The 23,363-nt window shown below is 43.5% G+C and overlaps 1 protein-coding gene across 4 annotated transcripts in view; it reads right to left on the minus strand.

Annotated features, from left to right (window-relative positions):
* Positions 1–793: 793 nt before the first annotated feature.
* Positions 794–23,363, minus strand: part of LOC119514552 — a 40,848-nt gene continuing 18,278 nt past the window's right edge. The window contains exons 2-4 of one of the 4 annotated variants that reach the window (XM_037810386.1): positions 2,517–4,211; positions 1,679–1,771; positions 794–1,417 (exon numbers count right to left, since the gene is read on the minus strand). In XM_037810386.1, coding sequence (XP_037666314.1) covers positions 1,139–1,417; positions 1,679–1,771; positions 2,517–2,876 — 732 coding nt within the window. In that variant the 5' untranslated portion in view covers positions 2,877–4,211 and the 3' untranslated portion in view covers positions 794–1,138. Of the gene's footprint in view, positions 1,772–2,516; positions 4,212–23,363 lie in introns of all 4 variants that reach the window. The other 3 variants (XM_037810385.1, XR_005212852.1, XM_037810384.1) reach the window with 3 other exon arrangements.

A 23,363-nucleotide genomic window follows, 5' to 3' on the forward strand; every position in this document is an offset into this window, starting at 1 on the left:
TGTCACATGACCTGGCAATCCTGCTGCCAGGTGAACACTCAGCAGATCTGAAAGCAGGGACGTGAACAGACGTTTGCACACTGATGTTCCTAGTGGCGTTGTTCACAATAGCCAAGAGATGGCGGCAACCCAAGTGTCCATCGACATGAGTGGAATCACCCAGGAATCACCCAGGATGATTTCCTCATCTCAAGGTCCTCAACCTCTAAGTACACCTTTTCATCCCAAGTAAGATTCCAGGTTAGGATATGGCATACCTTTGGGGGGGCCACCATTGAGCCCACTACAAAGTGACAGCGAGATAAATCCTTAGCTCAAAATTAAGGAAAAGAGCAGAAGCCATCAGAGCTCTTGGAAAAGGAAGGGACTTCCTAAAACTGATTGTGGTGATGGAAGCATAACTCTGTGAATATACTAAAAGCCACTGAATTGCACACATAAAACTAGAGGGAAGGGACTGCTTTGTGAGGTGGAGAGTTCCCCATCCATGGAGGCATTCAAGCAGATGTCTCTGTGGAGGGCGTCTCTGGGTAGCAGTCCTTCAGATCTCGGGACTCAGCACTGCTGGGGTTTGCAGCGAGTGAGGGTTGGAAGCCGCGGAGGCAGTTCCCAGGCCTGGCAGCTGGGCGAGCCGTCCAAGCCTCCGTTCCTTACCTGTGAGGAGCAGCTGGGGCTGGGTCTCTGCTTCTGGCCTTGTTGATGTCTTAGTTATGTCCTTTTCTATTACCTGAAAGTTTAGGTCAAGCTTTTTTTTTTTCTTTAAATTTTTTATTTTGAAATAATTTCATGCTTACAGGACATCTGCAAAAATAATTCAATCACCATATGCTCCACAGACCCCCAGATCCACCAATTTTAATATTTGCCATATCTTTGTGTCTATCCATCGATCAATCATCTGTGCATCTATTTACCAGTCTGCTTTCTGTAGGCTATGTACACCAGCTTCCTGGACACTCGATCCTGCCACATGCATTTCCTAAGACCAAGCATACCCACTTCTGTAGCCGCCTCAAGGGCAGTCATCAAGTTCAAGCAATTTAACACTGATATAAAGCTTACAACCTAGATTTCAATTTCATCATATGTCAGTAATGTCCTCTTGAGCCTTTTTGCCTCCTTGTTAGATCCCGTCGGATCATGTATTGAATGAGTCAGTTTTAGGTGGGGGGTGGGTCGTGCATCCCCTGAATTTCACCAGCTCCCAGCTCCTGGCTTGCAGCGCGTGTGGGGGTCGCCGGCCTCCTCGCCCAGACCCGAGGCTCGCTGCCCAGTCACTCCAGCCGTCCGCCTTCCAGCTGCTGTGCGCGGTTTGTGACGGCCCACGGCGGCCCGGTGTGTTACCTGTAGCTGAAGAGGTGACCGCGGCCTCCCGTGCGGTCCCACTGCCGTCCTCTCTGGCTTCTGGCTTCACGCACTGTGAATTCAGCGGCGGCGAGCGGGTGCCCTGAGCCAAGAACAGGAGACGAGGGTCCCGTCCAGTGTGCCCCCAGCTAACCAAGCCCAGGAGGGCCCCAGCCCTGGGCAGAGGGGATGGGGACAGGGGACTCGGGGTTCTGAGGGGGGCGGGCTGGTGGGAGCAGCGGGAGCCCAGGGAGGGGGACCCGGCCGGACCCCACAGCCCCTGCAGCGGGCCTGACTCCTCCCGTAGACGGGCCAACCTGGCAAACTCCCTCACCTTTTCCGGATGGTTCTGAGAGGGGTCTCTGCTCCCAGAGCCTCTGGCTGAGTCGCTCTCCCCCGTGCAGTGCAAAACTGGGCTTCCAGGGATCTGGGGAGACACAGAACTGAGGCTTCTCTCCAAGACCCTCCGGCTGAGGGGTCCAAGTGAGCTGGGAGCCTTCCATCTGCAGACCCCCCGGCTGATGTCTGCGCCTCTGCTTCAGCCAGGCCTGCTGGCGTCACCGACCCCGGGCGTAGTGTGAGCCAAGACTCGCAGGCATTGCAGAAGGGATCTGCCAGGTGCCCACGGCTGTGCCCCCCGCCCCACCCCAGGGCACACCCTCAAGGGGCTTCACGTGGGGGCTGGTGTCAGAGCCAACAGGGACTTCTCTTTCCACTGAATTCAGGGAAACAGCCAGCAGGTCTGGGGGGCTGGGGCACAGCCTCCAACACTCACCCCAGTCTATGCAGAGCTCAGCAGGACGTCCACCCGGGAAAGACCCTGAGCCCACGGGATGCCCACTGGGAACTGACCCTGAGCCCACGGGATGCCCACCCAGGAAAGACACTGAGCCCATGGGACGCCCACTGGGAACTGACCCTCAGCCCACCGGACGCTCACCAGGAACTGACCCTGAGCCCACAGGACACCTACATGGGAACTGACCCTGAGCCCACAGGACACCTACATGGGAACTGACCCTGAGCCCACGGATGCCCACCGGGAACTGACCCTGAGCCCACAGGACACCTACATGGGAACTGACCCTGAGCCCACGGATGCCCACCGGGAACTGACCCTGAGCCCACAGGACGCCCACCAGGAATTGACGCTGGGCTCACGGGACACCCACCCAGCACATGTGGGACCCCACGGTCTGCAGGCGACGCTTGTCCACGGAAGCAGCCAGCGCGGGGGACAAGCTGGAACATCCAGGCCCAGGGTCATCAGATCTCCAACATGGAGGAGCGAGAAGGCCCAGGAGCTCCCCCGACTCCTCCTGCCAGAGCCGCTTTTGAGAACAAGCGTGATGAACCCCACTGGGTGCTGAGTTTTCCTCTCCCCATCCAGGCCGCCACGCAGGCTCCTTTTCTCTGGCCGGAGCCTGCAGGTGGGTTTGGCTGCCTTGTGACCGCCCAGAATCCACAGAGGCCCCATGATGGGCGGGAAAGGCCCAGGCGGGCACCAAGCTAGCTGGAGGACTGTTTTCCATTCCTTCCACGGGTGTTTATTGAGCATTTCCTATGTGCCAGACACTGCACTAGGGCTGGGGTTTTAGCAATGAACCAGATGGGCGTGGCCCTGCCCTAATAGAGCTTTCCCTCCTGTGGCAGGAGATAGTCAACAGGCAAAGGAACAAATAAAAAAATTCTAAGTGATATGGGATAACAGTAAGATGGAATAATGGGATAAAGAGCACCTAGGGAAAAAACAGTAGATAGAGCAATCAGGGAAGGCCACAGCTGCCCTTCTTCCTGCCTGGAATGTGGATGTGATACCAGGAGATGTGGCAGCCATCTTGTGCCATGAGGCAATAAGTGTGATGACAAACTGGGAACGAGACCCAAGCCCTGGTCCTGTACATGTGGGCCCATTTGTGAATAGGGCTTTGAAGGTGTTTTAGTTAAGGTGAGCCCAAACTGAAGGAGGGTGGGCCTTCATCCAATATGGCTGAAGTCCTTAGAAGCCATAGGAACAGCCGGAAACTGGAAGTCAACGGAACCCAGAAGAGAAAGGAGAACACACCACCATGTGCATTGCCATGTTGACAGAAAAGCCAAGGAACCTCGGAGATTGCCGGCCAGCCCGAAGATGCAAACCCTGGGAGGAAGCCTTCTAGCCTCTAAAACTGTGAGCCAATCAATTCCTGTTGTTAAGCCAACGCATTGTGTGGCATTTGCTTTAGTAGTTGGAAAACCAGTGCATGGGCTATCCAAAGCAAGGCACTGTCACTGTCAAACCACCTTTGCCTGTTTTGCTGCACCCGAGTGTGCCCAGCTTGGCCCAGTCTGCCCGGGACTTCCCCAAGATTAAAGCTGAAAGTTCCGCCTCCTGGGAACCCCCTCAATCCAGCAAACAGTTGGTCCCCCTACTGTAACCCGCCCCCCCCCCATGTAATTCCAGGGCTGGGTGGGGCCTTTTCCAATAATTTCTCTATCACCAGGGCTTTTCCAGAACTTGATATGGAGTAGGGGGCTCAGCAAAGTTTTGGTGACAAATGAGTGAATCCGCACAAACCACCAAGTGAGCCCAGTTCTCCTGCTGACTGTATCAACCTCCACCGCGGAGGGCACCAAAATCAAAGAGAGGCAACCCGTGCTCTTCCAGCCCCCCGCCGTGGTAACGTGGGGACACAGTGAGAGTCCCGCCACGTCAGGCATGTGCTCTGGGCTCCCTGGGTGTAGGTGGGCCCCCGGCAGGGCCTTTTCCGTGATGGAGGGGAGATGTCGGCAGGAGGGAAGAATTCAGGCTCCATCTGGCTAAGGAAAGGGCTTTCATTCCACCAAGCACTGTGAGGCCAGCTTGAGTCTCGCCCAGCGGAGAACAGCTGCAGGCGGGATTGCAGAGAGAGGCTTGTTTCAGCTATCTGTTGCTGCGTAACAAAACACCTCAAAATATAGTGGCATAAACGACAGCAATTTTGTTATCCCAGATTCTGTGGGTCAGGAATTCCAAAGGTCTCGGGGTGGGGGGGGGGCTTGTCTCTGCTACTTGGAGTTGGCGGGGAGTGGGGTGCTCAGCTGGGAGGAGGTGAAGGTGGGGCCCGGTGGAGACGGCTTTCTGCAGCACCTACGCGTGGCCTCTCCATGTGACTTCGGCTTCCTCACAGCACGGTCAGACTCCTTACCTGGCAGCAGAGGGTGCAGGTGTGACGTTCCAGGGGACAAGGCATAGCCAGGGTGGCCTTCTGTGACTCACTGCCTTCCTACCCTAGAGACCAACACAAATCCAAAGGGGGACGTAGACGCCATCCTGACGGAAGGAATGTCAAAGCATTTGCAATCACACTTCGAGACCACCATGGATGCCCTTTGCTTCAAGATATTTCTTAATTTTCCTTGTGATTTCTTCTTTGACCCATTGGTTGTTTAAGAGAGAATTGTTTAAAATTCAGACATTTATGGACTTTCTAGCTCTCTCGCTGTTACTCACTCAGAGCTTCACTGCATTGTGGTCAGAGAGGATACAGTGTATGCTTTCAGTATTTCAGAGATTAATGAGATGTGATCTGACCTAACATTTGGTCTCTCCTGGAGAGTGAACCAAGTGCACTCGAGAAGAATGTGATTTTGCTGCTATTGGGTGAATGTTCTGTGTGTGTCTTTTAGGTCTAGTTCATTTATGGTATTGTTCAAGTCTTCCGTTTTCTAATTGATCTTCTAAGTCTTCTATCAATTTTTGAAAGTGTTGAAGTCTCCTACTATTAATTTAGAATTGTCAGTTTCTATCTTTGAATCTGTCCATATTTGCTTCATATATTTTGGGCTGCTGCCATTAGGCACATATATATTTATAATTGTTACATCATCTTCTTGAATTGACCCCTTTCTGGGTATGTTTGTGTGTGTGTGTGTGTGTGTGTGTGTATATATATACATAACACAAGGGAACTTCTTTGTCCCTTGTACATTTTACTTAAAATCTATTTTTTCTGATATTAGTTTAGCTCCCCAGCTCTCCCTTGTTTACTGTTTGCATGCTTTACATTTTCCATCCTATCACTTTCAGCTGACTTGTGCTTTTTAATTTAAGGTGAGTCTCATAAACAGCATATTGTTGGATCACGCTTTTTTAGCCATTCTGCCAGTCTCTGCCTTTTGGCTGCAGAGTTTAACCTGTTTACATTTAAAGTGACTACTGACAATGCAGGACTTTCTTCTGCCATTTTACTATTTGGTCTTGGGAGTCTTACACCCTTTTTGTGCCCCAATTCTCCCACTAATGCATTCTTTCATATTTCTTTGTTTGTTTTCTATTGTACCATTTTAAGTCCCTTCTCATTTCCTTTGCATATATTTTTTTTTGTATATTTTCTCTGTGGTTATCATGAGGCTTAAATTTAACACCCTAAATCTATTAAAATCATGTGTGATGTGATAAAAATTTAACTTCAATAGCATATACAAACACTGTTCCTATACCCCACCATCCCTTCACCTTTGTTTTGTACTTGTCACAAATTATATCTGTATACATTGTATGTCCAAACTGTAGACTTATCATTACTTTTTATGAATTTGCATCTTAGGACCTGTTAGAAGTAAAAAGTGGATTTACATATGAAAAAATACAGTTCAGTAGTACGGGCATTTGCAGCTACCATATGGAGCTATACTGGGGGTCTTTATTTCTTTGTGTCACTTCAATCCACTGTCTAGTGTGCTTTCCGTTCAGTCTGAAGAGCTCCCTTAGCATTGCTTTGCAGAGCAGGTCCAGTGGTGACAAGCTCCCTCAGCTTTTGCTTATCTGGGAATGTCTTAGTCTCTCCCTCATTTTTTCTTAATTTTTTAATTTATTTTTTATATATTTTTATAGTGAAATTTAACACATACACATAACAGTGATAACTTTCAAACTATGATTCAACAAGTAGCTAGAGAGCAAATTTCAAAGAATGTTTTGGGTTACAGTTCCACCTTTTCAGTTATTTCCTTCTAGCTATTCTAATACCCTAGCATCTAAATATATATATATATTTATATAAAGTTTCAGTATTCCTAATCCTTTGTTAAATTCTGTCTTCTCTGTTACTACCCCTTCCTCTCATTTAATCACTTTCTCGATCTTCAGGGCTCTCTAGGCAGTGGCCACCCTAACTTGTTCATATTGAAAAGGGGTGCTGACAATATGGGAGGGGGCTGTACCTGGTTGTTATTCTTAAAGAGGCTGTTGCCTGTGGGTTTCAGACTTGTCTGGCATAGGAACACTCTGGTGGATTTAAGTTCCTGAGAGATAAACTTAGTGAGCGAAACTTTTATAGAGTCTCAGGTAGGGACCTGGGTATTCGAGACTGTTGGTTAGGGCATGGCACTGTGGCATTTGGGATATCTAGCTGGAGCTTGTATAAGAGTAACCTCCAGGATTGCCTCTCAGCTCTATTTGAAATCTCTTAGCCACAGTAACCTTATTTTGTTACTTTTCTTTCTTCCCCTTTTGGTCAAGAAGGCCTCTTCAATCCCTCACTGCCATGGCCAGGCTCTTTCCTGGGAGTCATGTCCCACGTCGCCAGGGAGATTCATTCCCCTGGGAGTCATGTCCCACGTCGCCAGGGAGACTCATTCCCCTGGGAGTCATGTCCCACGTGGTGCAGGGGGAGGTTAATGAATTTACTTGCTGAGTTGGACTTAGAGAGAGAAAGGCCACATCTGAGAAACCAAAGAGGTTCTCTGGAGGTGAATCTTAGGCATAATTATAGGAAGGCTTAGCCTCCTATTTACAGCCCTAAATCTCAAAAGAGCAAACCTCAAGACCAAGGGCTTGACATTAACGATGGGGTTCCTAATTTCACATGGCATCTGTTCTGTCCAAGACAAACAATCAGTGTCCTACATTGTCTTCACTCAGTTGTGCAATCATCATCACTCTCAATTTTAAACAATTATCATAACACAGAACATCCCAGAGCTCTTATCAGCCACTAATTATTCATCCCTAGTGTTAGTGTAGCACTGATAAGGTATTCCTATTAAACATAGTCTATAGTACATAATGGGTAGTTATTCCATTTACCTCTCTGTTGTTAACCCTCTGCACCAGTGTCATGCCTTAGAAGCAGATCATGCAAGCATTTATTTATATTCGTGGTGCTGATCTGTGCGATACCTGCCTGTAAACAACCACTTTCAATCATGTTCACCTTCATTGCAGCTCCGATACTTATAATCCCATTAAAGAACCACCCTTGCCCCGTCCATTCTCGTACCACGAAGTTCACCCTCGTTATCATGTCTGTTCATATTAGCTTATCATTGTCCCTTCACTAGCTTCTGTCTACCTCTAGATCCCTATATTCTACATTACGAGACACTGATTGTACATTGTGCAGGGCGTTCACATTACTGGTAACATACAATATCTCTCCTTTTGTGTCTGACTTGTTTCACTCAGCATTAGATCTTCAGGGTTCACCCATGTTGTCATACGCTTCAGGACCTTGTTCCTTCCCACTGCTGCAGAGTTTTCCATCGAATGTGTACACCACATATTCTTTAGCCACTTGTCTGTTGAAGGGCACTTGGATTGTTTCAACTCTTGGCAATTGTGAAGATGCTGCTATTAACATCAGTGTGCACATGTCTGTTCATGTCACTGCTTTCAGATCTTCTGGGTATATACCAGATCTCTCCCTCATTTTGGAAAGACATTGTGGCCAGATAGAAAATCCTTGGTTGGCAGTTGTTTTCTTTTAGCACTTTAAATATTTCATCTCATTGCCTTCTTGCCTCCAGTTTCTGATAAGAAATTGGTACTTGGGCTGGTTTGTATATATTATGTCCCCCAGAAAAAAAACATGTTCTTTGATGCACTGTTGTGGCAGCAGATTGATTAATCTTTTTGGTTAGGGTGTGACCGTTGATTGGATGTTTCCATGGAGATGTGACTCAATCAACTATGGGTGAGAACTTTGATTGGATAATTTCCATGGAGGTGTTACCCCACCATTCAGGGCGGGTCTTAATTGAATCACTGGAGTCCTATAAAAGTGTCCACAGACAGAAGGTGCTGCAGCTGAGACAGACACTTTGAAGACAGTGATTGAAAGCTGACATTTTGGAGAACGCCATTTTGAAACGCAACCTGGGAGCAAGCAGACGCCAGCCATGTGCCTTCCCAGCTAACAGAAGTTTTCCAGGTGCCATTGGCCACCCTCCAGTGAAGGTACCCTATTGTTGATGCATTACTTTGGACACTTTATGGCCTTAAGACTGTAACTGTGCAACCAAATAAACCCCCTTTATAAAAGCCAATCCATTTCTGGTGTTTTGCAAAACAGCAGCATTAGCAAACCAGAACAGTACTTAACCTTATTGGGATTCCCTTATACAAAACACTTTGGTTTCTCTTGCAGCTTTCAGAACTCTCCCCTGCCCTTGGCATCCAAGAGTTTGACTACTGTTTGTCTAGGTATGGTTCTCTTGGAGTGTATCCTGTTTGGATTTAGTTGGGCTTTTTTGAATGTGCATATTCATGTCTTTCCTTAAATTTTGGGAGCTTTCTGCTGTTGTTTCTTTGAATATTCCTTCTTCCCCTTTCTCCCTTTATTCTCCCTCTGGGATGCCCATAATGCCTATATTGGTGTGCTTGATGGTGTCCCACAGGTCTCTTGGGTTCTGTTCACCTTTTTAATTCTTTTTTCTTTCTGCTTCTCAGCCTGAATCATTTCAATTGTCTTGTTTCCAAGTTCACTGATTGTTTCTTCTGCCAGGTCCAATCTACTGCTGAAACTTCCTATGAGATTGTTCAATTCAGGTATTTTGTTCTTCAACTCCAGTATTTCTGTTTGGTTACTTTTTAACATTTTTCTGTCTTTATTGAGATTCTTGTATTGTTTGTGCCTCATTTTCCTGATATCATTTAGTTCTGTCTCTGTGTTTTCCTTTATCTCCTTGATCTTTTTAAAAATTTTTTTCTGATGTGTCCAAAGTCTGGTCTTCTTCACTCTGATTTCTGGATTTTCATCTGGTTCCTTTGGGCCATCATTTCCTATTTCTTAGTTTGTCTTGTAATCTTTTGTTGCACACTACTTTTTAATGTTTTAAAGTGTTAACCCTGGGAATTAGTCCGTGAACGATGTGTTCCTTAAGTTTATATCCAAGTCATGTTATGACAGAGATTTCCTTGCATGCCAGGAGCTAGCAAAAATCAAACAGCTCAAAACACACTTTCGAAATATTCACAAATGGGCTCTGTTGGCTGGTGCTTTCTTTTAGAGTTTAGCCCTTCTGACAAGAACCTCAGCCTAAGGCAAAATGTTAATAACAGGATTTTCTTTATCTTCTCCTGGGCTTGTGCTTACTTGTGGCCTTGGGAAATCTCTTGTTTACAAGAATCCAAATATCTATATCAATATAATGGACATTTTCCCCCTCCCGAGAGCTCTATAGTGTGACTTACAGCAGGAAACTCTTCATCAGGCTGCTTTAGCTATTGTTTCTTATACTAGTTTAGCAACCCACAGCTGCTTCTGTCTGCAGGGCATGCTCTGGCTGGGTGAGCCAGAGATGCGTGTCCTGGTTCAGTCTTTCAGGCCGCCACTGCAGATTGGCACGTACGTAAGGCACCCTGTATGCACATGGGGTTTTTCTGCTCCCCCCAGAACAGGGCCAGGGGCCCCCCATGGGAGCACGGGCTGGCTCCAGGCTAGCAAGGGTGCCGTGAACTTCCCCTACCATTTTTAAAAGCTGTGTTTTCTTGATGCGGCACTCACTCCATTAGTTCAATTCTCTAACTGTTTTCTGGGGTTTGAGGAAAATGGCTCTGCCAGTTTTTGCTAGGTGTTCAAGGATTGTGTGGGGGAAAGACACCAGGAGTGCCTTACACTACCATGTCGGTTGAATGGAAATCCCTAATGGTTTTTATTCTAGTGGAATCCTTAGGATATTTTATTTTATATTCAAGATTGTTGTTAGTATCTCTTAAAATTTAAAATATGCACATGCTGTTAATTGACTACCCTGCTTTGGAACTCTTTTCTATGTAGAAGTATCTATTTATAGCATTATTTGTGAGTCATGCTGGCCATTCATACAAGTTTGAATATGTTATAATTTCCCAGACTCCTGAATATGGAGTAATTATGTGTAACTCTTAAGAGTTATTTGTGTTAAACTGGGATGAATTTCAATGATATGATATTAAGTGAAATACAGGAGGTTGGAAAAAAGGTATAGTGACCCCGTTTTGTAAAAATACTCTGTGTGTGTGTTACCATTAAAAAAGGTAGAAAAGGATACACATCTCTGTTAACATTCATACAATCCAGGGCAATGTGTGGAGGGAGAGATTATTAACTTTCTTACACAGCCTTATATTTTTTCATTTGATATGCATGTATGAGTTGAGCAATTGAAAAACAACATCCAGTAGCATGAAATTTCTTGATGAGAATTAAAAAGATATTGGTGTTTCACATTAATGTATGGGAATCAGAAACACAGTATCAAAATAAAAATTATAGAATCACAGTAAAAGAAATTTCTTTTAAGAATTGAATAAACTGACTTTTATACCTGTGTAAACAGACATTGCTAAAGCCACCTTTAAAAAAGAGCCTTGTATTCAGGATGCTCCACTATACTCATAAGAGAAAGACAAATTTTAAATATGATACAATTTTTTAAAGAATCTTTTAATTTTGGAACAATTTTAGATGTACAGAAAAGTTGCAAAAACAGTACAGTTTTCATGTGCCCCTCACGCTGTTTCACCTGATGTTACTATTTCACAAAGCCACGTTACATTTGTCAGAACTAGGAAACCGATGTTGATCCTTTACCGTAGGCACCACCTGTTTCTCCGCTGATGCCATTTCTCTTTCCAGGCCCGAATCCAGGCCACCGTGTTGCATGTATCAAGACACCATTTTTTAATTATCAGATCAGCAGAGATAAAATGTTGGTAACTGACTGTGCTGGTGAAGCTGTGGCTAAACAGGCACTGTCCTATATTGCTGGTAAGAAAGGAGGGTAATTGGGCAATATTCACCAAAACTAAAGAAAGCTCACAACCTTTGGCCCAGCAAGATCTCGTCAGGAAATTATCCCACAGTTACGTTTGCACATAGGCACAAGGAAGTTGTTGCAAGCGTATTTATTGCAACATTCTTTGAAATAGTAAGACTATGGCATATGCAAACACTGGAGTAACATGTTCTGTTAAAACAAGTCAGGTAGAGAGTGAACTCCAAGATATAAAGTGAAAAAAAAATAAGATGCAGAATTGGGTGTATACTGTGCATTCTTTGAGTAAAAGAAAAATAATTGTTTTAAATATATGTATACTCGTCTCTGTAGGGAATCTCCCAGATACATAAAAACATCAAGTGGAAACCTCTGGAGGACGTGATGTGGAGGGAACCCGCTAATGGGAAGATAGGGGTGAGAGAGAATAATTTTCACTGCATATTGTTTTTTAATTTGAATTTTATACCATTTATATAAATGATCTGTTCACCACTTTGCTGAATTCATTTATTAGCTCCAGAAGCTGTGTTGTGGATTTTTCGGGATCTTCTGTGTATCGGATCATATCATCTGTAAACAGGGAATGTTTTACTTCTCCTTTCAGTCTTTTACCATCAAGTAGGACATTAGCTGTGGGCTTTTCATGTATGCCCCTCATCATATTGGGGGAGTTTCCCTCTATTTCCAGACTTCTAGGTGTTTTTACCGAGACAGGGTGCTGTGTTTTATCAAATCCCTTTTCTGCATCAATCGAGATGATCATGTGATTTTTTTCCCTCCTTCTGTTAATGTGTTTTACATCAATTAAGCTTCTTATGTTGAACCCACCTTGCCTGCCAGCATATTAATTCTTTTAATAAGCTATTGGATTTGGTTTGCTAGTATTCTGTTGAGGAGTTTTGCATCCATATTCATAAGAGATATCGGTCTGTAGTTTTCTTTTCTTGTAGTATCTTTATATGTATTTTGTATGAGGGTGTGTTGGCCTCAGAATGAGTTAGGGAGTGTTCCTTTCTCTTCTATTTTTTGGAAGAGTTTGAGCAGAATTGGAATTAAGCCTTTTTGCGATGTTTGGCAGAATTCCTCTGTGATGTCATCTGGTCCTGGGCTTTTCTTTTTTGGGAGGTTTTTGATGACTGATTCGATCTCTTTACTAGTTCCTGGTTTGTCAAGGTCTCCTATTTCTTCAAGAACAGTGCAGGTACTTTGAGTTTTTCTAAGAATTCATCCATTTCATCTCGACTGCCTAATTCACTGGCACACAGTGCTTCCCAGTGTCCTCTTACAGCCATTTTCATTTCAGCAGGGGCAGCAGGAATGTCCCCCTTTCCATTTCTGATTTTCATTATTTGTATCCTCTCTCTTTTTCTCTGTGTGAGTTTAGCTAAATGTTTCTCAATTTTATTGATCTTTTCAAAGAACTAAATTTTGGGTTTTTTTTATTCTGTCCATTGTTTTTTGTTTGTTTGTTTGTTTCGTGTTCTATTTCATTCATCTCTATTCTAAACCTTGCTATTTCCTTCCTTCTGCACTTTTTGGATTTAGCTTGCTCTTCTTTTTCTCCTTCTTCCAGCTTTAAGGTTAGGGCTCTGATTTGAATCTTTCTTCTTTTTTAATGTAGGCATTTACAGCTATAAATTTCCCTCTCGGCACTGCCTTCACTACATCCCATAGTTTTGTTATGTTGTATTTTCATTTTCATTTGCCTCAAGATATTTCCTAATTTCATTTCTGACTTCCTCTTTAATCCATTTGTTGTTTAAGAGTATGTTGTTTAATTTCCACATATTTGTGAATTTTCCATTTCTTCCTCAGTTATTGATTTCTAGCTTCATTCTTACATAGTTTGAGAATATACATTGTATTTCAATATTTTTAATTTATTGAGACTTGTTTTGTGACCCAACATCTGGTCTATCCTGGAGAATGATCCACGTGCCCTGGAGAAGACTGTGTGGTCCGTTTTCGTTGGGTGCAGTGCTCTGTCTGGTCGGCTTGGTGTGTCGTTCATGTCCTGTACTTCCTACTGATCATCAGATGAGATGTTCCATCCTTTATTGAGGGGTGTGTTAAAGCCTCCTACTATTAATGTAGAACTGTCTATTTCTCCCTTCAAATCTGTCAGTGTTTGCTCTGCTGTTAGGTGAATATATATTTAAAATTGTTATATCTTCCTGTTGAATTGTCCCCTTTATCAGAACACAACGACTGTCTTTGTCCCTCATAACTGTTTTTGACTTCAAGTATATTTTATTTGCTATTAGTATAGCCACCCCACCTCTCTTTTGGTAACTACTTGCATGGTATATTTTTTCCTAGCCTTTCACCTTCAACCTACTTGTAACTTTGACTTTAAGGTGAGTCTTGCAGACTGCATATAGTTGACTCATGCTTTTTTATCCATTCTGCCTATCTCTGCCTTTTGACTGTTAATCCATTTACATTTAAAGTCACTTCTGCCATTTTGCTATTTAGCCTTTGTAAGTCTCATATCTTTATTTGCCCCCATTTCTGTTAATGCCTATTTTTATATTTATTTGCTTTTTTTGAGTTGTACCATAAGGAGTGCCTTCTCACTTTTATCTGGATATATTTTTCTTCTCTTTTCCTTGTTCCTACCATGGGGTTAAAACCCTAAATATATAGCAATCATGTTTGGTTTGATACCAACTTAACCTCAATAGCATGCGCATAGACTTTTCCTATACCCCTTTGACCCCTCCCATTTTTCTACTTGTTACCACTTATATCTTTGTACATTGTATGCCCAAAAACCTAGATTTATCATTACTTTTAATGCATTTGCATTTTAGCACTTATAGGAAGAGATTTGGAGTTACATTCCAAACATACGAAAAATAATATTATCACTTACAATTGCCCAAATGGTTACCCTTAGCACAGGTCTTTATCTCTTTATGCCCAGGTCCTTTCCTTTCAGTAGGAAGGACTTCCTTTAGCATCGCTTTTTTACCTGTTTATCTGATCATGTCTTAATCTCTCCCTCATTTTTGAAAGAAAGTCTCACCAGATATATAATTCTTGGCTAGCAGTTGTTTTCCTTCAGCACTTTAAGAATCTGAACGCTCTGCCTTCTTGCCTCCCTGGTTTCTGATGAGAAATTGGAACTTAATCTTATGGGCTCCCTTGTATACAACACATTGCTTTTCTCTTGCAGCTTTCAGAACTCTCTCCTTGTCCTTTCATTTGATAGTGTGAGCAATATATGACGGTGTACTTTTCTTCATGTTTATACTATTTGGTGTTCTCTGAGATTCCAGGATGTGCACATCCACATCTTTGCTAAGTTTGGGAAGTTCTCCAGCATTATTTCTTTGACTATTCCTTCTGCCCCTTTCTCTCTTTCTTCGTCTTACGGGACCCCCATAACGCATATATGCGTGCACTTGATGGTGTCCCATAGCGTCTTAGGCTACTTTGCTTTTAATATTTCTTTTTTTTTTTTTTCTTTCTATTTCTTGGCCTGACTCATTTCAAGTGTCTTGTCTTCAAGTTCACTGATTCTTTCTTCTGTCAGCTCTAACCATCTCTTGAAAACTTTCTGGGCATTTTTTCATTTCAGTTTTTGTGGTCTTCAACTCCAGTAGTTCTGTTTGGTTCCTTTTAAAAATTTCTCATTACTTAAACTTTCATATTGTTCATTCATTGTTTACTGATATCCTTTAGTTCTTTCTCTGTACTTTCCTTGCTCCTTGAACAATTTTTTTTTTTGTCAGAGTAGACGTGGGTTCTTATTTCTTCATTTAGACAGAAATGACTAATGTTTCAAAGGTCAGTGGGTGGGGACTTAACACCACATAACATATTCACTGAAAACCTTCAACAATCTCTCAACACCACAAAAAGGAAGAGCCTTGAGTTGGCAGTTTTGGAGAATGATCATGAGGCACCCTTGAGCTCTGCAAACAAGGGATCCGCCTCTACACGGTGACCTACTGACCTTGAACCACAGCCTCACCATTCGGAACCACCTGTCCCAAGCCACTCCTTTTTTTTTTAAATTAAATTCAGTTTTATTGAAATACGTTCACACACCATACAATCATCCATGGTATACAATCCACTGTCCACAGTATGATAACATAGTTATGTGTTCATCACCACAATCTCTCTCTTAACATTTTCCTTACATCAGAAACAACCAGAAGTATAAAAAGTAAAAGTGAAAAAAGAACACCCAAATCATCCCCCATCCCACCCCATTTGTCCTTTAGTTTTTATCCCCATTTTTCTACTCATCCACACACTAGATAAAGGGGGTGTGATCCACAAGGTCTTCACAATCACACTGTCACCCCTTGTAATCTACATTATTATATAATTGTCTTCAGGAGTCCAGACTGCTGGGTTGGAGTTTGGTAGTTTCAGGTATTTACTTCTAGCTATTCCAATACATTAAAACCTAAGAGGTGTTATCTATATAGTGCATAAGAATGTCCACCAGAGTGACCCCTCGACTCCATTTGAAATCTCTCAGCCACTGAAACTATTTCGTCTCATTTTGCATCCCCCTTTTGGTCAAGAAGATACTCTCAGTCCCACGATGCCGGGTCCACATTCATCCCCGGGAGTCATATTCTGCGTTGCCCGGGAGATTTACACCCCTGGGAGTCGGGTTCCACGTGGGGGGAGGGCAGCGAGTTCACCTGTCGAGGTGGCTCAGTTAGAGAGAGAGAGGGTCACATCTGAGCAACAAAGAGGTACTCAGGGGGAGACTCTTAGGCACCGTTACATGTAAGTTTAGACTCTCCTTTGTAGTAATGAGCTTCATAAGGGCATGTCCCATGTCCTTGAGCAATTTTTAATGCAATTGTATTGGGATATATTCACACACCATACAATCCATCCAAAGTATACAATCAATGACTCACACTATCATCACATAGTTGTGCATTCATCACCACAATCAATTTTAGAACATCCCTTGAGCATTTTTAAGATCATTTTTAAAGGCTTTGTTCAGTAAGTCCATATTCTCATCTTCTTCATTGGTGTTTTCTGTATTTTTATCCTCTTCTTTTACATGGGCCATCATTTCCTGTTTCATTGTTTTCTTGTACTCTTTTGTTGCACACTGTATATTTTAATATTTTAAAATGTTAACTCTGGGATTTACTTCCTGGGATGTCTGTTTCCTGGTTTTGTAACCAGCTGGTGATAAGTCAGAGATCTTCCTGAGCTCCAGCCCTCCTCTCAGAAGGGCTGCCCAGGGAGAATGCAGAGTGCAGGTTTTCCCCGTCTTACTGGGCCTCTGTCTTGTCCTGTGCTTCGGCTCATTAGTTGTTTTGGAATTTCCCTGTTTACAGGGGTTTTGTTGTCCTCTCTGCTTCGCAGGACAGACCTCACTCTCCAGGTGTTTGACACCGGCAGGCCTTTGCCCCAGAACTTCTGCCTCTATAGTTTTTTACTCTCTTTTCCTTGTCTTGTGTTGCTTTTGCCTGGAGGACAAATTCTGGGAGGAGGGTCACCCAGAGAAGACTTTCCCATGCCAGTCTTTTCCAGCCAGAACGAAGGGGCTGCAGACCAGCTCCAAAGTGCCCTGGGGAGGGGGTCAGGAAGGGCGCCCAAAGTCTCTGAGGGTCCCCAGAGCCGAGCTTTCCTGGCCTGCCCAGAAAACGCAGCCATCCGGCTAACTGTCCCCTGCGTCCTCACCTCTCCACCGCCTCCGCCCCTGCTGGGGAGGGCTGGGGCAGTGGCTGCCTGCACTTCTGGCGGGGTGCAGTTGAAACAAGGGCTTCCCTCGGTGCTGGGGCCCAGTGAGCTGAATTCACTAATCAAAAGCCTCAACCAGCAACCAGCCATGCCCACCCCTGCTCTCGGGGAGGAGAATTTTCATGTCCCTTTCCGTCAGCACCCGCGCGTCGGTGATTCACGCGCCTCTCCTCCCGCGCTTCCCTGGAGGCTGCGCCGTGTTCTCCCGGCCTTTTCAACAGCTGTTTTAGTGAGCGGACTGAGTCCTGGCGCTCCCTGTCCCACCATCGTCCCCGAGGTCTCATCGCTGCATGTTGTTTTTTAATTTGAATTTTACACCACTTGACTATATTATCCATTCAGAATTAATAAAATTCTACTTTTAAAATGCTCATTTTTTATGCTATAATCTTACATTCAAGGGTCAAACCTTCATGCAGAAATCTCATACCACGTGTAAGTTTTTGGAAGACTCGCCTCCCCTCGGATGTCTGCTCTGTGCCGTGAAGCGTAAGGACAGGACCTGCCGGGCGCGCGCTCCTTCCCGCTCCCCGGGGCGCCCGCGGTGCGCGCTGTGCTGAGCGGGGCCTGCTGGCTTCCCCCGGCCTCGCGTGCCCCGTGTGTGCTTCCTCCCGGTGGCCCAGGCTGGGAGCCTGCGAACTGCGTTTCCCTCGCCGGCGGACCGCGCGTGGAAGGCGCAGGAGGGCGTGGACGGCGGGCGGTGGTGGGACCTGAGAGCGCGGTGGTGGGCGGCACGCCCGAGGCCCCCACCCCATCATCAGGCTCCTGGGCTCCCGCTCGGCCACTCGCCGCACAGCACGGGAATCCTGGGCTCTCGGAAACTATTTTTCCTTTTGTTCCTCCAGCCTTAGAGGTCCCAGCAACCACCTTCAGTTGCTCAACTTTGGGCATCCTCATCTCCCCACTTCTTGTTCCCCAGCCATTCCAGTACCTTTGTAATTAATACCCTGTATGAAATCCCTCCTGTTTGAAATATCTGTGGTGATGTAACCCTAGTTAGGCAGTGACCAATACAGAGACAATTATGCCCATTTTACAATTGAGAAAACTGAAATTCAAAGAAGGGAAGTTATCCAACCAAAGGCAAACCAAGTACCACTTCTCCCTCAGTATGTCCCAGCTACCTTGTCATGTGATTGGAATACATCAGAATTATCCCTTCAGAATCTTTGTATTTGTTTTCTTTGTCCTCAGAATATTGTGTCACCAGATCCTCACTTCATACTCTTCCTTTCCTTCAGGTCTCATTCCATGTCATCGCCTGAATGAGGTCTTCTCCAACCACCCTGTGTCTCGAAGTCACTCTGTTACATCCTTGGTATGTGGCACTCTATGAAAATACATATTTATTGTTCACTGTTTATCCCACTGGAATGCAAAGCCCATGAAACCAGGAGCAGTGTTTGTCTTGATAAAAGCTGCATCTCTAGTGCCTGGCACCAAGTAGGCACTCGACGATGATTTGTCTTAAGAATAAATGAATGCAAAGTGCAGTAAGGAAAGTGGCAGGTTCTTAAAAATCATTTATTTTTAATTGTGGTAAAATATATATAACACAAAATCATTTTAACCATTTTAAGTGGACAATTCTTTGACAGTAAGTACACTGATATTGCTGTGTAACTTCACCACTATCTGTTTCCAGACTATTTTCAACATCACAAACCCTAAACTCACTCTTTAGCAGTAACTCCCCATTCTCCCCTCCCCCACCCCCAATAACCACTATTCCGTGCTCTGTCTCCATGAATTTGCTTATTCTAAGTATTTCATATAAGAGAAATCATGCACTGTTTGTCCTCATGTCTGATTTATTTCACTCAGCTTGAAATCTTCAAGGCTGGTCCATGTTGTAGCACCAGCACCTCACTTCTCTTAACAGCTGTTTAATATTCTATTGTATGGCTGCACCGCATTTGGCCTGTCCATTCATATCTTGATGATGCTTAGGTTGCTTCTACCTTCCGACTATTGCAAATAATGCTGCAGCAAACATTGTTGTATAAATATCTGAGTGCCTACTTTCAATTATTTAGGGTATGTGCTGGTTTGAATGTCTGATGTCCCCCAAAATGCCATTATCTTTGATGTACTCTTGTGTAGGCAGACTTACAGTGTTGATTAGATTGTAATTCTTTGAGTGTTTCCATGGAGATGTGACCCACCCAACTGTAGGGGATAACTCTGATTGGATAATTTCCAGGGAGGTGTGGCCCTGCCCATTCAGCGTGGGCCTTGATTAGTTTACCGGAGCACTATATAAGCTCAGACAGAAGCAACGAGCTTGCTACAGCCAAGAGGGGCACTTTGAAGAATGCACAGGAGCTGAGAGAGGAGCTGCAAATGAAGACAGTTTGAAGACAGCTGTTGAAAGCACACACTTGCTCCGGAGAAGCTAAGAGAGGACAAACACCCCAAGAGCAACTAAGAGTGACATTTTTGAGGAGCTGCAGCCTAGAGGGGAACATCCTGGGAGAAAGCCATTTTGAAACCAGAACTCAGGAGCAGACACCAGCCATGTGCCTTCCCAGCTAACAGAAGTTTTCCAGACACCATTGGCCATCCTCCAGTGAAGGTACCCGATTGCTGATGCCTTACCTTGGACACTTCAGGCCCTTAAGACTGTAACTGTGTAACCAAATAAACCGCCTTTATAAAAGCCGATCCATTTCTGGTGTTTTGCATCCCGGCAGCATCAGCAAACCGGAACAGAGCACATCCCTGCATGTGGAGTTGCTGGGTTGTATGGTGATACTATGTTTAGCTTTCTAAGGAAATGCCAAACTGTTTTCCACTGTGGCTGCATCTTTTTTTTTACATCCTGACCAACAGGTACAAAGGTTTCTGTTTCTCTGGATCCTCACCAACACTTATTTTCAGTTTTTTTAATAATAGCCATCTTGGTGTGAAGTGGTACCTCATTGAACTTTTACTTGCATTTCTCTAACGGCTAATGGTGCTGAGCATCTATTCATATACCTATTGGCCATTTGAATATCTTCTTAGGAGAACTATCTACTAAAATCCTTTGCCTGTTTTAAATTGGATTGTTTCCTTTTGTTGTTGAGTTGTGGGAGTTCTTTATATACTCTGGATATTAAACCCTTATCAGATAGATGGTTTCCAAATATTTTCCTCCAATCTGTAGGTTGTCTTTTCAATTTCTTGATAATGTACTTTGTTGCATGCACAGAAGTTTCTAATTTTGATGAAGTCTATTTATTTTTTTCTGTTGCTGCTTGTGCTTTGGGTATAAAATCTAAAACTCCATTGTCTACTACAAGGTCCTGAACATATATCCCTATGTTTTCTTGTAAGTGTTTTATAGTATTAGCTCTTATACTTAGGTCATTAATCCATTTGAATAAAGTTTTGTACATGGTGAGAGATAGTGGCCCACAATGATTCTTTTGCATGTGGATGTCCAATTGTCCAAGAACCATTCCCAAACAGAATACTCATTCCCTGTTGAATGGACTTTGCACCCTTGTCAAAAATAGATGTGTGGTCATAGATGTGTGGATTTATTTCTGGACTCTCAATTCTATTCCATTGGTCTAGATGTCTACCGTTAGGCCAGTACCACAGTTTTGATTGTTGTAGCTTTGTAGTAAGTTTTCAAACCAGGAAGTATAAAATTAGAAGTTTGGAAATGAAGTTTGTTCTTTTTCAAGATGGTTTTGGCTATTCAAGTCCCTTGCAATTCCATATGACTTTGAGGATCAGTCTTTCTATTTCTGCAAAAAAAAAAAAAAAAAGAAAGAAAGAAAGAAAGAAAGAACCTGCTAGAATTGTGATAGAAATTGAATTTGTAGGTTGCTTTAAGCACTATTGACATCTTAACAAAATTAAGACTTCCAGCCATGAAAATGGGATGTCTTTCCATTTCTCTAAATCTTCTTTCTTTCAGCTATGTTTTGTAGTTTGCAGTGTTCAAGGCTTTTAGCTCCTTGGTTAAATTTATTCCTAGGTACACTATTCTTTTAGATACTATTGTAAATGGAATTGTTTCCTTGATTTCCTTTTCAGATTTTTCCTTATTGGTGTAGGAAACCTAATGACTTCTACATGTTTAGCTTGTATACTAAACCTTCTTGAATTTCTTAGTTCTAGTAGCTTCCTTGTGTATTCTTTGAGATTTTCTCTATATAGGAGTATGCCACATGTGAATAGAGGTCATTTGACTTCTTCCTCTCCAATTTAGATGCCTTTTATTTCTTCCTCTTGATTGCCCTGGCAGGTTTCTAGTACAATGCTGAATAATGGCGGTGACAACAGGCATGCTTGTCTTGCTCCTGATCTCATGGGAAAATTTCAGCTTTTCACCATTGAATATGATATTTGTTGTGGGTGTTTCATAAATATGCTTTATCATGTTGAGAATTTTCCCTTGTAATCCTAGTTTTATCTGTGTTTTTATCATAAAAGGATGTTGGATTTTGTCAAGTGCCTTTTCTGCATGAATTAAGATCATTCTTTCCTTCACTCCATTAATGTAATGTCTTACATTATTTGATTTTCTAATGTTGCGCTATCCTTGCATTCCTGGAATAAATCCCACTTAGCCATGGTGTATAATCCTTTTAATCTGCTCCTGAATTGGTTTGCCAGTTTTCTGGTGAGGGTGCCTGCGTTAATAGTCGTAAGGGATATCGGTCTGTAATTTTCTTTTCTTGTGTTCTCTTTTTCTGGGTTTGCTATCAGGCTAATGCCAACATCATAGAATGAGTTAGGAAGTGCTCCCTCCTCTTCAATTTTTGGGAAGTTTGAGAAACATTGGTGTTAAATCTTTAAATGTTTGGTAGAATTAAGCATGAAATCATCCAGTCCTGACCTTTTCTGTTTGGAGAGGTTTTTGGGTTTTTTTGTTTGTTTGTTTTGTTTTACCATGGTCTTATTTTTATTTGAGAAAATTAATATTTACATACAAGTATACATTAAGTATTGATTATGAGAGTTTTATATTTTATTGTATACATTTCAGTATTTTCGAATTTTTGACACTGGACATGTCACTGTTGACATTGAAAGAAAAACATTTAAATTCAATAATGTTTGCATTTATGAATAGAAAATATAGGAAAGGATATACATCATACTGGTAAAAGCAGTTATTTCTCAGTATTAAGATTTCTCTTTTTTTTTTTTTGCTTTTATTTGTATATTCTAAATTTCTTACACTAAAACACATACTAATTTTGTAATCAGAAAAAAAGTAAACAGAAGTTATCTCAAACATAAATCCCAGATTTCAGCAAACCACTAGGTGCCTACAGATAACTGTGCCCATTAAAATGTATGCCTCTAACTTGAATTGCTCAGGCCCTTATAACTCTTACACAATGATTTAATGACCTCTTGTTAACGCCCAGTTAAATAATGATAGCGAGGAAGGAGGTGGGGGGGGGCCGCAGCAGGGGTTGGGGTCTGGAGGGGGCAGGCTGAGCATTTTGGGGGGCTTTACTGCAGGGAGCACAAGTGGAATCAGCTGATCAGTTACCTGCTCTAAGTTTGGGGAGAGCAGTGGAGCCTCAAAACAGCACGGAAGAGGATGGGAGAGAGGCGGGGCAAGATGGCAGACTGGTGAGCTGTATGTTTTAGTTACTCCTCCAGGAAAGTAGGTAGAAAGCCAGGAACTGCGTGGACTGGATACCACAGAGCAATCTGACTTTGGGCATACTTCATACAACACTCATGAAAACGTGGAACTGCTGAGATCAGCAAAATCTGTAAGTTTTTGCGGCCAGGGGACCCATGCCCCTCCCTGCCAGGCTCAGTCCCGGGGGAGGAGGGGCTGTCAGCTCCGGGAAGGAGAAGGGAGAACGGCAGTGGCAGCCCTTATCAGAAACTCACTCTACTGATCCAAACTCCAACCATAGACAGACTGAGACCAGACACCTGAGAATCTGAGAGCAGCCAGCCCAGCAGAGAGGAGACAGGCATAGAAAAAAAACAACACAAAAAACTCCAAAATAAAAGCGGAGGATTTTTGGAGTTCTGGTGAACACAGAAAGGGGAAAGGCGGAGCTCAGGCCTTGAGGCGCATATGCAAATCCCGAAGAAAAGCCGATCTCTCTGCCCTGTGGACCTTTCCTTAATGGCCCTGGTTGCTTTGTCTCTTAGCATTTCAATAACCCATTAGATCTCTGAGGAGGGCCCTTTTTTTTTTTTAATCCTTTTTTCTTTTTCTAAAACAATTACTCTAAGAAGCCCAATACAGAAAGCTTCAAAGACCTGCAATTTGGGCAGGTCAAGTCAAGAGCAGAACTAGGAGAGCTCCGAGA

This window comes from Choloepus didactylus, chromosome 18, assembly GCF_015220235.1.
Source record: "Choloepus didactylus isolate mChoDid1 chromosome 18, mChoDid1.pri, whole genome shotgun sequence".
NCBI lineage: Eukaryota > Metazoa > Chordata > Mammalia > Pilosa > Megalonychidae > Choloepus > Choloepus didactylus.